At 31.3% G+C, this 12,512-nt stretch overlaps 1 protein-coding gene across 3 annotated transcripts in view; it reads right to left on the reverse strand.

The window, feature by feature from the left end:
- The window catches only part of LOC106878292 (sodium/potassium-transporting ATPase subunit beta-1-interacting protein 2), a 210,762-nt gene that overhangs the window by 20,241 nt on the left and 178,009 nt on the right, over positions 1-12,512 (reverse strand). For 2 of the 3 annotated variants that reach the window (XM_052966604.1, XM_052966603.1), the window contains exon 6: positions 5,700-5,784. The exons of the other annotated variant lie outside the window; for it this stretch is intronic. In XM_052966604.1, coding sequence (XP_052822564.1) covers positions 5,700-5,784 — 85 coding nt within the window. The remainder of the gene's footprint in view (positions 1-5,699; positions 5,785-12,512) is intronic. 3 annotated transcript variants of the gene reach the window in all.

The following is a 12,512-nucleotide window of genomic DNA, read 5'->3' on the forward strand; positions in this document are numbered from 1 at the left end:
TATATATATATATATATATATGCACACACACACACACACACATAACTACAATGATACAGTTAGGCAAATGTTAAACTTACTTTAAAACATTTAATAATCTAAGACTTTGGATGAAAATACCTCTTTATAAAGAGTGATAAGACTAGAAAATGCCTCTGGATTTGGTGCACAAGACACAGTGCACCAAATGCAGTGATTGCTACAATGACTGCATGGTTCAACACATTTGCATAAAAAAACAACTCCATACAAACACTCCTCATCAGCCAAAAAGCAGCTACATAAATATCAGAACCATGATCATGGTTACCTATTTGAGCTGCAAGATCAAAATGCCAGGAACTTTAAGATCAAAGGAGCTATTCTCATCAGACAACACAAACCAGCCATCAATGATTAATAAGAATTAAACAATGCTCATTGGCTAATCTAGCCATTCCCACTGTTCTTCATACAACACAGCTTTTGACCCTGCTTTTTCTTTAGACTTGTAGCTTTTAACCTACTCACTGACAATAGATTCCTGGTAAAATAACTCTGAAACCTACTTTATGCAACATCATTTGCAACCCAGCAGCCACCATAATTTGCATCTGAACCAAATTAAGTGTGTTAAATATGCAAATACTCATTCCATATCTTGCTTTAAATGGTGCAAATAACTTTTTATCAGTTGGAAGATATAAGCACTGATCAGGAAACAGCTTGTTCACTGAAAGTATAAATAAAGCCAGCAGCTTAGCTTTAGTTTTTTGACTGATGAGAGACAACATATCAAAAAACTGGTATTCCAGAATGCCATGTGCCATTGAGATGAGTGTGTTGAACACACTGATGTCATAAAAAGGATATAAGACATACACTGTAGTGTCTGAACCTGCTTAGACATGTTAAGAATAAGCAGATATTCACTCCAAAATTATTCATACCTCAACATTTAATTTACCATTTCATACAGACTAGAAACTGTAAAGAATCTAAATGTGTTCTGTTCTTATCACTCTTTGTAGAAGATTGACCTGGAATATGTAATATTTTAGCATAACAGTTTAATCTTTGCTCTCATTTATACTTACTCTAACTACATTGCTGCAACTTTCTAAATCCCTACTTTATTTTTTTAATATTCTGTAATGCTTCAAGCAAATTGCAATACTTATATATATATATATATATTCAATTTTACAAATGTGAGAAATATAACTCAATACATGAAAGAGCATTTATATATATATATTTTTACTAATAGAGAGGCTATAGTAACTCAAGAACTTAGAATTTTATGCCAACATACTTAGCTTGTTAAATACATTGGCATCAAAGTAGATTCTTGAGACGCTATATCTTTGGCTAATAAAATATTATTGGTATAGTCAGTGTATGAACTAATGCATTATTATCAATAGTTTCATGATAGTTAAGTAATCATCAAATAATATAAAACTAGTGACTGTCCATAAAAACACACTGACTAACATGAATTTGTAGAATGCATGAATGGATTTCAGTTATTTGCCATGACTGAGACATTACAAAGAGCACAATTTTATTGAAATCTCTTGGCTGAGCTGGGGAATTTCTTTTACATTTTACAAAATAAAAAAGGCTTTGAAAGAATGTCTGAAATCATTCATGGATTAGGGAGTTCTTAAAAAGAGTTTGTTGAGGGTTAGCAGAAAAATAGTATTTAGGGTATTGTGAAAATATACATAAAACAAAACTAATAAATAAAAAGGGGTATATGATAGATCAACATTAGTTTGCTTAATCAAGAGCTGGTGTGCATTTCCAAAATCTTAGCTATTAGCGAAAGTGGTGGCAATTTTATTGGGATTGCTGATGTTCAAGATTAGTCCTTTTCTCAGCTATACATAAATTGCACGCTTCAGACCTGTTGATACATGGTCTATTCCTATCTAAAATTTTCTACTTTAAGTTAGAGTCAGTGGCATGCTCTTTTAAATACCAGACATATCTATTTTATCATATTCCTTTTTCTTTGAAGGCTAATGTGTGGTTGAAGTAATACTATTTAAAACTGCCTTCCACCATATCAATGTAGTTTTTACACCCTATAGTGTGGTTTGTTTTAGTAGAGCTTACTATGAGTTAATTCATACATTTACTATACCTATACACACACATCTTATACAGGCACACACATGTAGAAAAATTTGATAAGCATCAATATTAAAGACCAATAATAAATTTCTTTTCAGAAATACTTTACGAAAATAACATGCTGACAAGTATTACAAGAGTTTTTTTTTTTAAATATCTCACGCTGAAAATTTGAAACAAGGCAATCTGAAATATGTTTCAAACATTATTCATGATGATATTATAATAATAAATCATCATTAATAATAATAATGATGATGATAAACAATAAAATAATATTTTCATTCTTTTTATAAAATAAAATTGTGAACAGAAATAAATGAAAAAATAAATTTAAACTTTTCATGAAAAAAATTTAGATTCCTTTATCAAAAAATTATATTAACAAAAACAATAATGAGATTCAATATACAAATTGCTATAGAAGCTTAATATCAGTATGTATTTGTGTGTGCATGTATGTGTGTATGTATGTATATAAATAAAATCATTATGTTTATGTTAAAAGAGCATTCATCATTTTGCTTGAGAGTAAAGCACACATAAGCTAAGACCATGCAAATCAAGTTTTGACATGGGCACAAAGCCTTAGATATATAATGGGCACAGCAAATGAGATTGTGTGATGTGCATGCCTTTTCAAGAGACATAAATGATGTGTGAAATGAAATGTCTGGCTACAACTGGGAATTTAAACTGGGTTGCAGACTTCACCAATAGCTTGTCTCTACTCTGATGCTTGCTGAGGGAAGGACCATGCAAACAATGATATCACTACAAAGAACGGTCAAGTTGGTCTTAATCAAAAGCATAGGATACATTTGAGAAGTGCTTTTAAAGGATAAGTCAGAAGCCATGGAAAAAGAAAAGCAGAATAAATTTTCAAACAGTTTGTTGGTAAAAAAAATAATCTAATGAACCTGATTAATATATAAGAATTTTGATTCTAGATCTGAAGAATCTAAATTCAGTTGCTAAGATGAGAATTTAACTCCAATGATAATCACAGCTAAATTTCTAGATTTGATATCGAAACTGAGACTAAATTCAACTTCATTATCAAAACCAGAATTTTAAATTCAACAGTTTCAAGGCCGAGTCCTTAAAATTTATTACAATATTAAATTTAGTACCCTAAATTTAACCTCAGAGTTGAAAATAAATCCAATAATAAATCCTAGCTGGGTATTTAAATTCAACTTCAGAGCTGTTGTCCTAAAGTCAGATATAACTAAACCAGAGACTTTAACATAGTGATGATATGATCAGAACTATATTTCAAATCTTTGAAAGAATATTGAAGGCTTAACAATAAAACTGAGACCTTAAATTCAATATCACTAGAAATGAATACTTAGATTTGACTATACTTTTTTTTAAATATTCAGAATTTCAAACTAATTTATAGATTTGGTTACTAAGTACTAAAATTAGTCCAATTGCCAAATCTAAAAGGATTCTATATTATGGTTATTAGTGTTGTTATGGAATGATCAACTGCAAAAGAATTGTTGACTGCAAATAACTATAACAATTCAAGGAATAGAAAGACTTTGTAATTAAGATCACAGATTATAAAATTCTAGAAAACTAAAATTTGTTTTTTCCTGTCATTAAATTCAAAGACATGAACCAGATGACAACAGTTTTTTGCATGGAGAATATGCCAGAAAATTGTATAAGAGTGGTATAATCAACTGAATTGATTTATGCCTGAGATTTGATAAAATTTTGAAGAATAAAAGGCAGATATGACTGCCATGAAAATTTGACTAAAGATCTGAAGTTTGAAACAACATATTCTAAAGCATTTAATTTCTGTTACTTCACTACTACTGTCATGAAGATAATTTATAGGCATGCAGATTTAGTAATACTTAAAAGGAGAAAAAAATGTTTGGTAATCACTTAAAGAAATTTAACATCAACAGAAGAAATCCGAAATTAATAGTTAGTTAAAGTCAAAGAATACAAAAAAAAAAAAGAAAGAAATACTATGAGTAATCTGTTTTAAATAAAATATAAACCATACAAAACAAAAAGAAACAGGCAACTGTAGCAATTAATACTATAAAAGATTAACCAAAATTAAGCCATCTTAGAACTGAAACAGGTTGATGAATATAAGTAATTTAGACATCACATTCTTTAGTAAAGAGAGCTTGGTGGTGGTGATGAGGTGTAAAAATATCTGGCTTCAATATTGGAGAAGTTGGTGGACAAAGTTATGATTTTACAAGGCAGACTACCTTTAAGAGCAGGATAGGACAAAGAGCATATCTCATGCAACAAATTAGTTTGAAAAAAATTTAATAGAACAAGAACATCCATTATGGGCGGCCACATTTCCCTTTCCCCACTCCCAACTATTTGCTAAATAAAGGATGGAATTAAATGAATACTACTTCACATAAGCATGAAATCATAAAGGTAGTGTACTTTAAAGACCTATCATTTTGAATTGATTCTATTTGGAAATAAAATTTAAAAATTGAAGGTAATATTACATAAAAACTGTTTAATATCAGTATTATGTCTCAAATACTCACAAGGCAGATGGTTAGGTCAATAGGGTGCAGGATAACCATGACATATTAGCAATTTATATTGTCACTGCTACAGTATTGTTCCTGAGGCCAATAACCAAGCTCACCTAGCTCTTAGTAGGCATCAGGTGAAGGTCCCTAAAATACTGGTGATGTTTATGTCAAGCATGACAAGCTCAAGCACAACTTGTCTATTATGAAGGACACTTTAGAGGCAAGACAGTACACACAAGATCTGTGAAGACAAATTCAGCTAAAATTAAATTTATTCTGAAGCATCTCCAACTCAAAATTCTTTTACTCTATCAATAACCCCCAAATTTCATCTGATCTTTCTCTGCAGTGCTACAATTGCAAGAATTGATGAATAATTCTTTTATAGAATGTCTATTATTTTTAGTTAAAAACCAATTTCCTCAAACCAATCCTAGATCTAAGCAAAACTGACCCATAAAAGAATAAGCCCATAAGAAAATGGCACAATATTGCAAAATTTTTAAGTGCAAACAAATGTGATAGGCAATGGTCAGAAAATCTTTTAACAGACTGAGTCTTTCACAGTTCTGGCCAAATACTTATATGCAGCCACCACCCAACAGGAGGCAGAAGTACAGTACTTTATCACTCAAGTGGTCATTACTCCCTCACTAAAAAAAAACCTAATAAAGAATATAACTTTGCTCAATATATCCAGGTTGTTACACTATGCCCCATACAATTAATTACTATCCAAATATACATGATTTAGGCATGTATATCTGGGACAACAAATGTTATTTGGTCAATGATCTGCATGCTACAGATCTGCTTCATCAGAGCTGACCTGTCCATCACAACAATAACAAAAATTACTGATAGATAAATACAAAGGGGTTAATTAGGCCACCCACAAACAAAAATTGTAATTTAGTCAAACAAGACATTCAGAAGGTTAAAAAAAATTAGCAAGAGAAAGGGATAGTGGAAATGGATTGTTTAATATGTTAAGGGGATGCCACTGATGGAAGAGACAAGTATCTTAGGACTACATACGAGTACAAGGGTTGCAGCTGCATGTGGGAGCCTTTGCCCTGTGACTGATAGGAGGTATACGAGTCAAATCCTCCAATGAAATCGACTGGAACAGAGAACAAGAAAATCAGCTAAAACACAGCATTTAAGTTATCAAAATTTTTTCAAATCCCCCCCCAAAATCAAAGAGTTCCAGATTAATAAAAAAAAAATCTCATGTACAATCAAAGAAAAGTGCTTTTGAAATGAATAAAATAACAGACAAGACACATACTGATAAATAAACGTAAAGGCAGATTTTTTTTTAACAGTAAACTTTTCTGTTTGCTCCTTTATGTAACATTTTCATAAATACTACAAGCAATAAAATATATCCATTCAATGTTGTTGCTCCAGTTTCAGTAGAGAATATATATATATATATATATATACATATATATATATATACATATATATATATATATACATATATATATATTATATATACATATATATATTATATATACATATATATAAAGAACATTAAGTCATGGCTTGTATGAAATATTCTTCCCAAAAACTAAACCAGAAAAAACAGCAAATGTTTGAGAAAGATTATAAAATTCCCTTGGCATAAATAACTTTGAATAAAAAAGTTATTATACAAAGTTATCTAATTAAATATAATTGTGAAAACATAATAAAAAACAGATAAGTAACAAAATCAAAGTTTTACATCATACAACTTAATTCTGTCATGAAGTTCACTTGAATAAAATAACACAAAAAAACTAAGTTTTAAACCTTTCATTTGCTTTCATGCATACAAGAATAGATATATGTATATACATAGAATTAAATCAACAGGAGAACCTGTTCAAAAATGCCCATTATTGTCCAAACTGACTTAGCCAAGTTAGGTTATATGTGGTATATATATATATATATTATATACTGTTCCATCATTAGTGAGATCAACAAAAAAGTACTCCATCTAGTGAGTGACAAATGTAATTTAATAAGACAGGATTTAAATGTGAGCTACTATCAGTTTCATGCCTCTAAAAATACAATGGTCAGACATGCTTTAGTCCAAACAATTGCTTGGAAATAGATGGCATACTATACAAACTTATCTAACGATTTTATTTTCAGAGGCATGAAACTAACAGTCACATGAATTTAAATCTTGTCTATTAAATAAGGTTATATATATAGAATTTTAGTTGAAGGGATCAATGACAGTACTTTATTTTTTAACCCTTGTACTTGCTTTATTGGTCTCTTTTTGCTGAACTGCTAATTCACAGCACATATACATACACACATATATTAAAACAGAAATGAAGAGGAAAACTGTCTGGCAAGAATATACAAGGACATTTAATTTAGCTATATAATAAAAAGGTGTGTGTTTAACCTCACTCTCTCTCCAATGATGGAATGCTCGCCCTCTGGAATCTTCATTCAACACAATGTTCCAATAGCAGGGATATTCTAGAAAAAGCTGTTAGAGACTATGTACACCTTTTTATTATATAGCTAAATGAAATGTCCTTGTCAAGTCCTGCCAAACAGTCTGCCTCTTCATTTCTGTTTTAATAAATACCTGCCTGCTCAAAGGGAAGCCACTTCTAGTCACTTTGGAACCCCATGCCAAAACAGATAAAAGGGCTTGGTACAGCCCCTTGGCTTGCCAGCTCTCATCAAACCAGCCAACCCAATCCAGCATAGAAAACAGACATTAAATGATGATGATTTGAGCACCGAAGGGCATTTCTTCAGACTGTGTCTCAAAAAATAATATTTTTTAGACTCAGTGTGAAGAAATGTAGTACATGGGTTCTTAAAAAGATGTGTGTGTGTGTGTGTGTGTGTGTGTGTGTGTGTGTGTGTGTGTGTGTGTGTGTGTGTGTGTGTATATATATATATATATATATATATATATATATTTATTTATTATGAACTCATTATATTCATACTGATATATATGTTCATAAAATGAATCTCCCATGTTATATTGAAACAATTGTAACTATAGAATTAAAAATACCATAAATTCCAATCTTTGATTTAAAACATAAATACATATCCCTGTATGTACCAAACTATCAGACGTTTTTTCCCACCGCTGATCACAATACATTTCTCATTGTTTTAGTTCTTCTCACACACACACACAGTGACTTAAAATCTGAGTTTCATGCATTGATACTTATCATAGTTCGATAAGTGTCAAAGCATGAAATTCGCAGCTCCTGAGTCACTCTTTTGTTTCTGCCTATTAAAAATATAATATATAGTCCTGTTTTAAGTTTTATTTTCCTGTTAGTCTCACCAAACACATATGTAATATTGCTAGATAACTGAAACTTCAGAGTTTTAGAAAGGAAAAAGTAGGAAAATTTCAATTTTTATACCTTTGTTGAATATGTAACGACAAGATTACTAAAATTATTACTACAAGGAATTGAAATCAAATTGCAGTTTTCATTTAACAGAAGCTTACCTGCATCATTATCTGTAAAAGATGACTTATGTGAATGAAATGTGTTGAGTTTATAGAGATTATTAATTGTATTTTAGTTTACCAGAAGATTGAGACTCCTGGTTGAGTTGATGGGGGTATTGAACTGCTGGTGGATTTATATTCATTCAATTGACAAAGCCCCACTAACATTATTTAACAAAACAGTGGTGGAACCTTCATATAGCCATTCAAACTTACTAAGATAGGGAATCACAAGGGTTTTAGACAGAGACTGCAAATGTTGCTTAGTCTGAGGTCATGAGAGGTTTGAGTGGAAAAAATTTCAGAATGTTCTCAAAGAATGCTAGAACAAATATATTCTGAAGAACAAAATATCATAATGAATAATATCTAAGGAGCATTCCATAAAAAGAAAGAAAAAGCTAGAGAGAAACCAATGAAGATGGTTAATATCTCTTGCGATAAATACCTCTTGGAAATTAATTTCTCAATGGACTCCGTATCCTAAATATTTGAGTGTCAGCCTTCATACCTATTTCCCTTTAATAATGATACTTCTAGTACAGTAAACCTATGGGTAGGGGTCATATTCACCAAAGGACAGAAACAATTATTGCAAGGTCAATCCAACTATGCCCATAGTAAATGTGGCAGATTTCACCATATGTCAGCTTCTTATACAAATGATACAAGAGAGATTCTCATCAAAATTTATATCTGAATCTAATAATTCCCAAATTCTAAAGATCCACCAAGCTGGCACTCAACTTAACCTTCCAGAGCTTTAAGTGGATGAGAAGTAAACATTACTCTGATAGAACATTGGCCCATAAAAGTAAACTTTTTACCAGAGTAAAAAAACAAAGTTATGGACATTGATATTCATAGCTAGATCACAGCAGCTCCGAGCAGAGACCTATGGAGGAGAGTAATCTACTCTTGAGCCTATACATATGCATAGTCATTAAGGGCCAGTCTATGATGATGATATAACACAACAATCAATTAATTAGCCACATGAAAGGCAGTTCAGAATTGTGGCAAATCAGGGTACCACCAACGTTCTCTTCCTACAAAGACAACACCATGCTCTGTAATCTGGGTCACTAAGAAAAGTAGGGGTAGAGAAATTGCCTGAGAACTGTGCCAGTTATGTACAGGAATGTCAGCAAAGAACTTAGTGTGATAGTAGGTATCCATCAGGGTTCAAATCTCAGTGCCTTCTAGTTCATTATAGCCACCCACACCATAACAGGATTTTAAAACCATCTGTGTTAATTTGTGTATGCTGATGACCCAGTTCTCCAGGTCGAGTCTGTTGAAGGATTCAAAAAGAAATTCCAAACATGAATACAAAGTATAGAATCAATAGATTTTAATATAAACCTTGTCAAGACAAAACTTTTATTTTGTAGTAAAGACAGAACTTTGCTGCTCTATGAGAAGTGGCTTGATATGCTGAAAAGAAGTTGGTAAGTATTCCATTTGGTGTACACAATGTAAACACAAAGATACAGAAAGATCACAACTAGACTGTGAAAGGACTTTACATGTAGCAGGTGCTGAATTGTACTTAGTAGTAAGAGCACCCATAAAACTCATTCTTTCAAATGCCTGGAAAGCTTTCCACTAAATTCTTTCTCAGTGAATGAAGAGCAGATTGCATGATGCTAGTGTATGAAGTGCAGCATTGCAGGAATGCAAAGGATGTGCATAGGCTGATAAAAAGAAAATGAGGCAAGCATGCTCTGCTGGTTATGTAATATTAGTGTGCATAAACAACAGGGCTCAAATGAGTTGAGACAAAACCTGGATATAAGACCAATTGACTGTAGTGTGCAAGAAGGGATAATGTGCCAGTATGGACACGTGATTGTTTTCAGGATGACAGTTATGCAATTCAAGTAGAAGGAACCTGTGGAAGAGAAGGATCTGGGAAGACATGGTGAAGACTGATCTCAGGTTGGTGAACCTCACAAAAGCAATAAGGAGCTGCAACAACTGGCGAGATGCTGTGCTAAAGAAGATTTGTCCAATCCATGCCAGCATGGAAAATGGATGTAAAATGATGATGATGATGATTAACAACTCAGTACTGCATAACAATTATCAATTTTGCAGCAGTGAAATCTAGTACACATGGGCTATACTTAGTGTTAATTTGGCAAGCTCACATGGAGTCTAGTTAGAGCTAGTTATATTTGGCTATTGGCCACAGGCAATACAATGGTAATAGCAAGAGGGTTTGGAACTTTTAGATGTCACTCAACTTGAGAGAAATAGCAAGCGAATTTTCCATAAATCATATCCTATTGTCAGCTAAGAAAAGAGTCTACGTTTTAGCTGATGATGACACCCAGTCTTTTAACCCAGTACAAACAGCAACACGGTCTCCCATAAATTACCCTTGACCTTAGATAGGGAACAAAAGAATGTAAAATAGTTTTTAAGAAACATATAAAAAGAACACAATATATTATTTAATACTAATAAGGATAAACTAATACCAGAAGACTTGAGTTCTACATATTGTTCAGTCTGCTATATATTTACTTGTCAAAAGATTTTAATTTTCTATTTAATATCATACATTTTATAAAAGTTTAAAAAGAAGAAAACAAATCCCTAAACACACCCAAATTCTTCAAAAGAAATGAAAGAGAAAATAAATTAGTTCAAGATATCAAATATTTCATTTAGTACGGAATAGCTAATGTAACAAACTTGTATTTCATTACAGTATTTTAGTATAATGAAGCATTTACATTTAAATACTATATTTTTTTTTATGCAAACACAACCTCAATTTCATTATTATTGTTGTACCCATAAGACATTAAATCATTGATGTGTACTATGTTTTGAAAGGGTGGATTAAGTCAAGTCTTTTAGAAATCTAAAACACATGTTTGTGTTGCAGATTTATTTTGATATTATTGGAGATCATATTTACTGAAACTGATGAAAATAAATTAGATTATATTGAGGAGAAAAGAATTTGAAAGGCATGATGTATTTGCTTTTGAATAAAACTGATTTAGATGAAAAATCAGTTGTCTGTGTGGAAATATTTTTATATTGTAACTCAAAAGTAGGGCGACACATTCAGTCTCAATTACTTAGATTGTGGACTTAGTTTGGACAAAATATTTGACTAACCTTGATTGATATTTATTAGCTGAGATAATAGGGAGTCAGACTACTAGTCTTAATTTGTATTTCATCAAGATACTACACTTTCATTAGCTCAGCTGTAAACAGGCACCATATATAGAAACAGGTAAGTTTTTAGATCTATTGTATAATTAATGAGTATTATATTAGTTTGTAAAATTTACAACATACTTTCATTGTGTTTAGAAGTGAAGATATCTCATTTGTTCATATGGAATAAGCACCAGTGCACTGTGACACATTCAGGTAATAGCAATAAAAAATAAAGAACCAAATAAACAAATTGCTGGGACAAGCAGCAGATTACCATTATTTAGTCTATCTTTGATTCTTAATTCAAATCTAAAGTTTATGGTCAATAAAATAAGTACTGACTATATACAGGAGTCAATTCAACAGACTGTAGAAATCAATAATATAAGTTGACCAAAATTACTATAAAATGATTAATAATCAATAAACTATACATGTTCTTTAATACTGTCATAATCTTCTGGTTTGCTATATGATAACCATTATTTTATAGAAACCAAACAAACAGCAAAAAGTGAGTAAGTGTAAATACATTTATATATTGCCCAATTCATTATTTATTTATTTTGTGTGTCAAACTAACAAAACATTTTATATTTTACTTGAGGAATCATTATTTCATTTCAAGTATCCAGCACTGTTCTAGTTAGATTTTGATTATTTTTGTACCTTATTAATTCAAACATTTAAATCTCACTAAATCTTCTGTGGGAGGTATTTTGGTAAATGCTTACTCTTACTTAATCCATCCTAAACTCTTTTGAACAGTCAGTGAAAGCAGCAAACACACGAGGTATATTAGTTTCTTGCAAGAAAAAGAAATATCCATTCTTTTGGCAGATCCATTTCTTGAAGAATGAGAGAATATGACTCAATAATTTTAATTGCTGCCTTCTTAAGCTCTCTTAATCTCTGCTAAACAGCTCTGACCAAAAGGTTAAATGTTTCACCTCACAGAACACTTTTTATTTCATTTTGTTTTTATTGACTCTTCTAATGCAAACCACCTTTGATCTCCTAAAATTCTAGTAATTATATTTGATTATCTTCAGCCCATTATTGATTCCAACAGAATTTTATGATATCATTCAGCTACAGTTAATGATGGGTAATAAAGGTGAAGACCAAAAACATCGATAAATAACCAGTTATGTTGA

The sequence above is a fragment of the Octopus bimaculoides genome, chromosome 3 (assembly GCF_001194135.2).
Source record: "Octopus bimaculoides isolate UCB-OBI-ISO-001 chromosome 3, ASM119413v2, whole genome shotgun sequence".
Taxonomy (NCBI): Eukaryota; Metazoa; Mollusca; class Cephalopoda; order Octopoda; family Octopodidae; genus Octopus; species Octopus bimaculoides.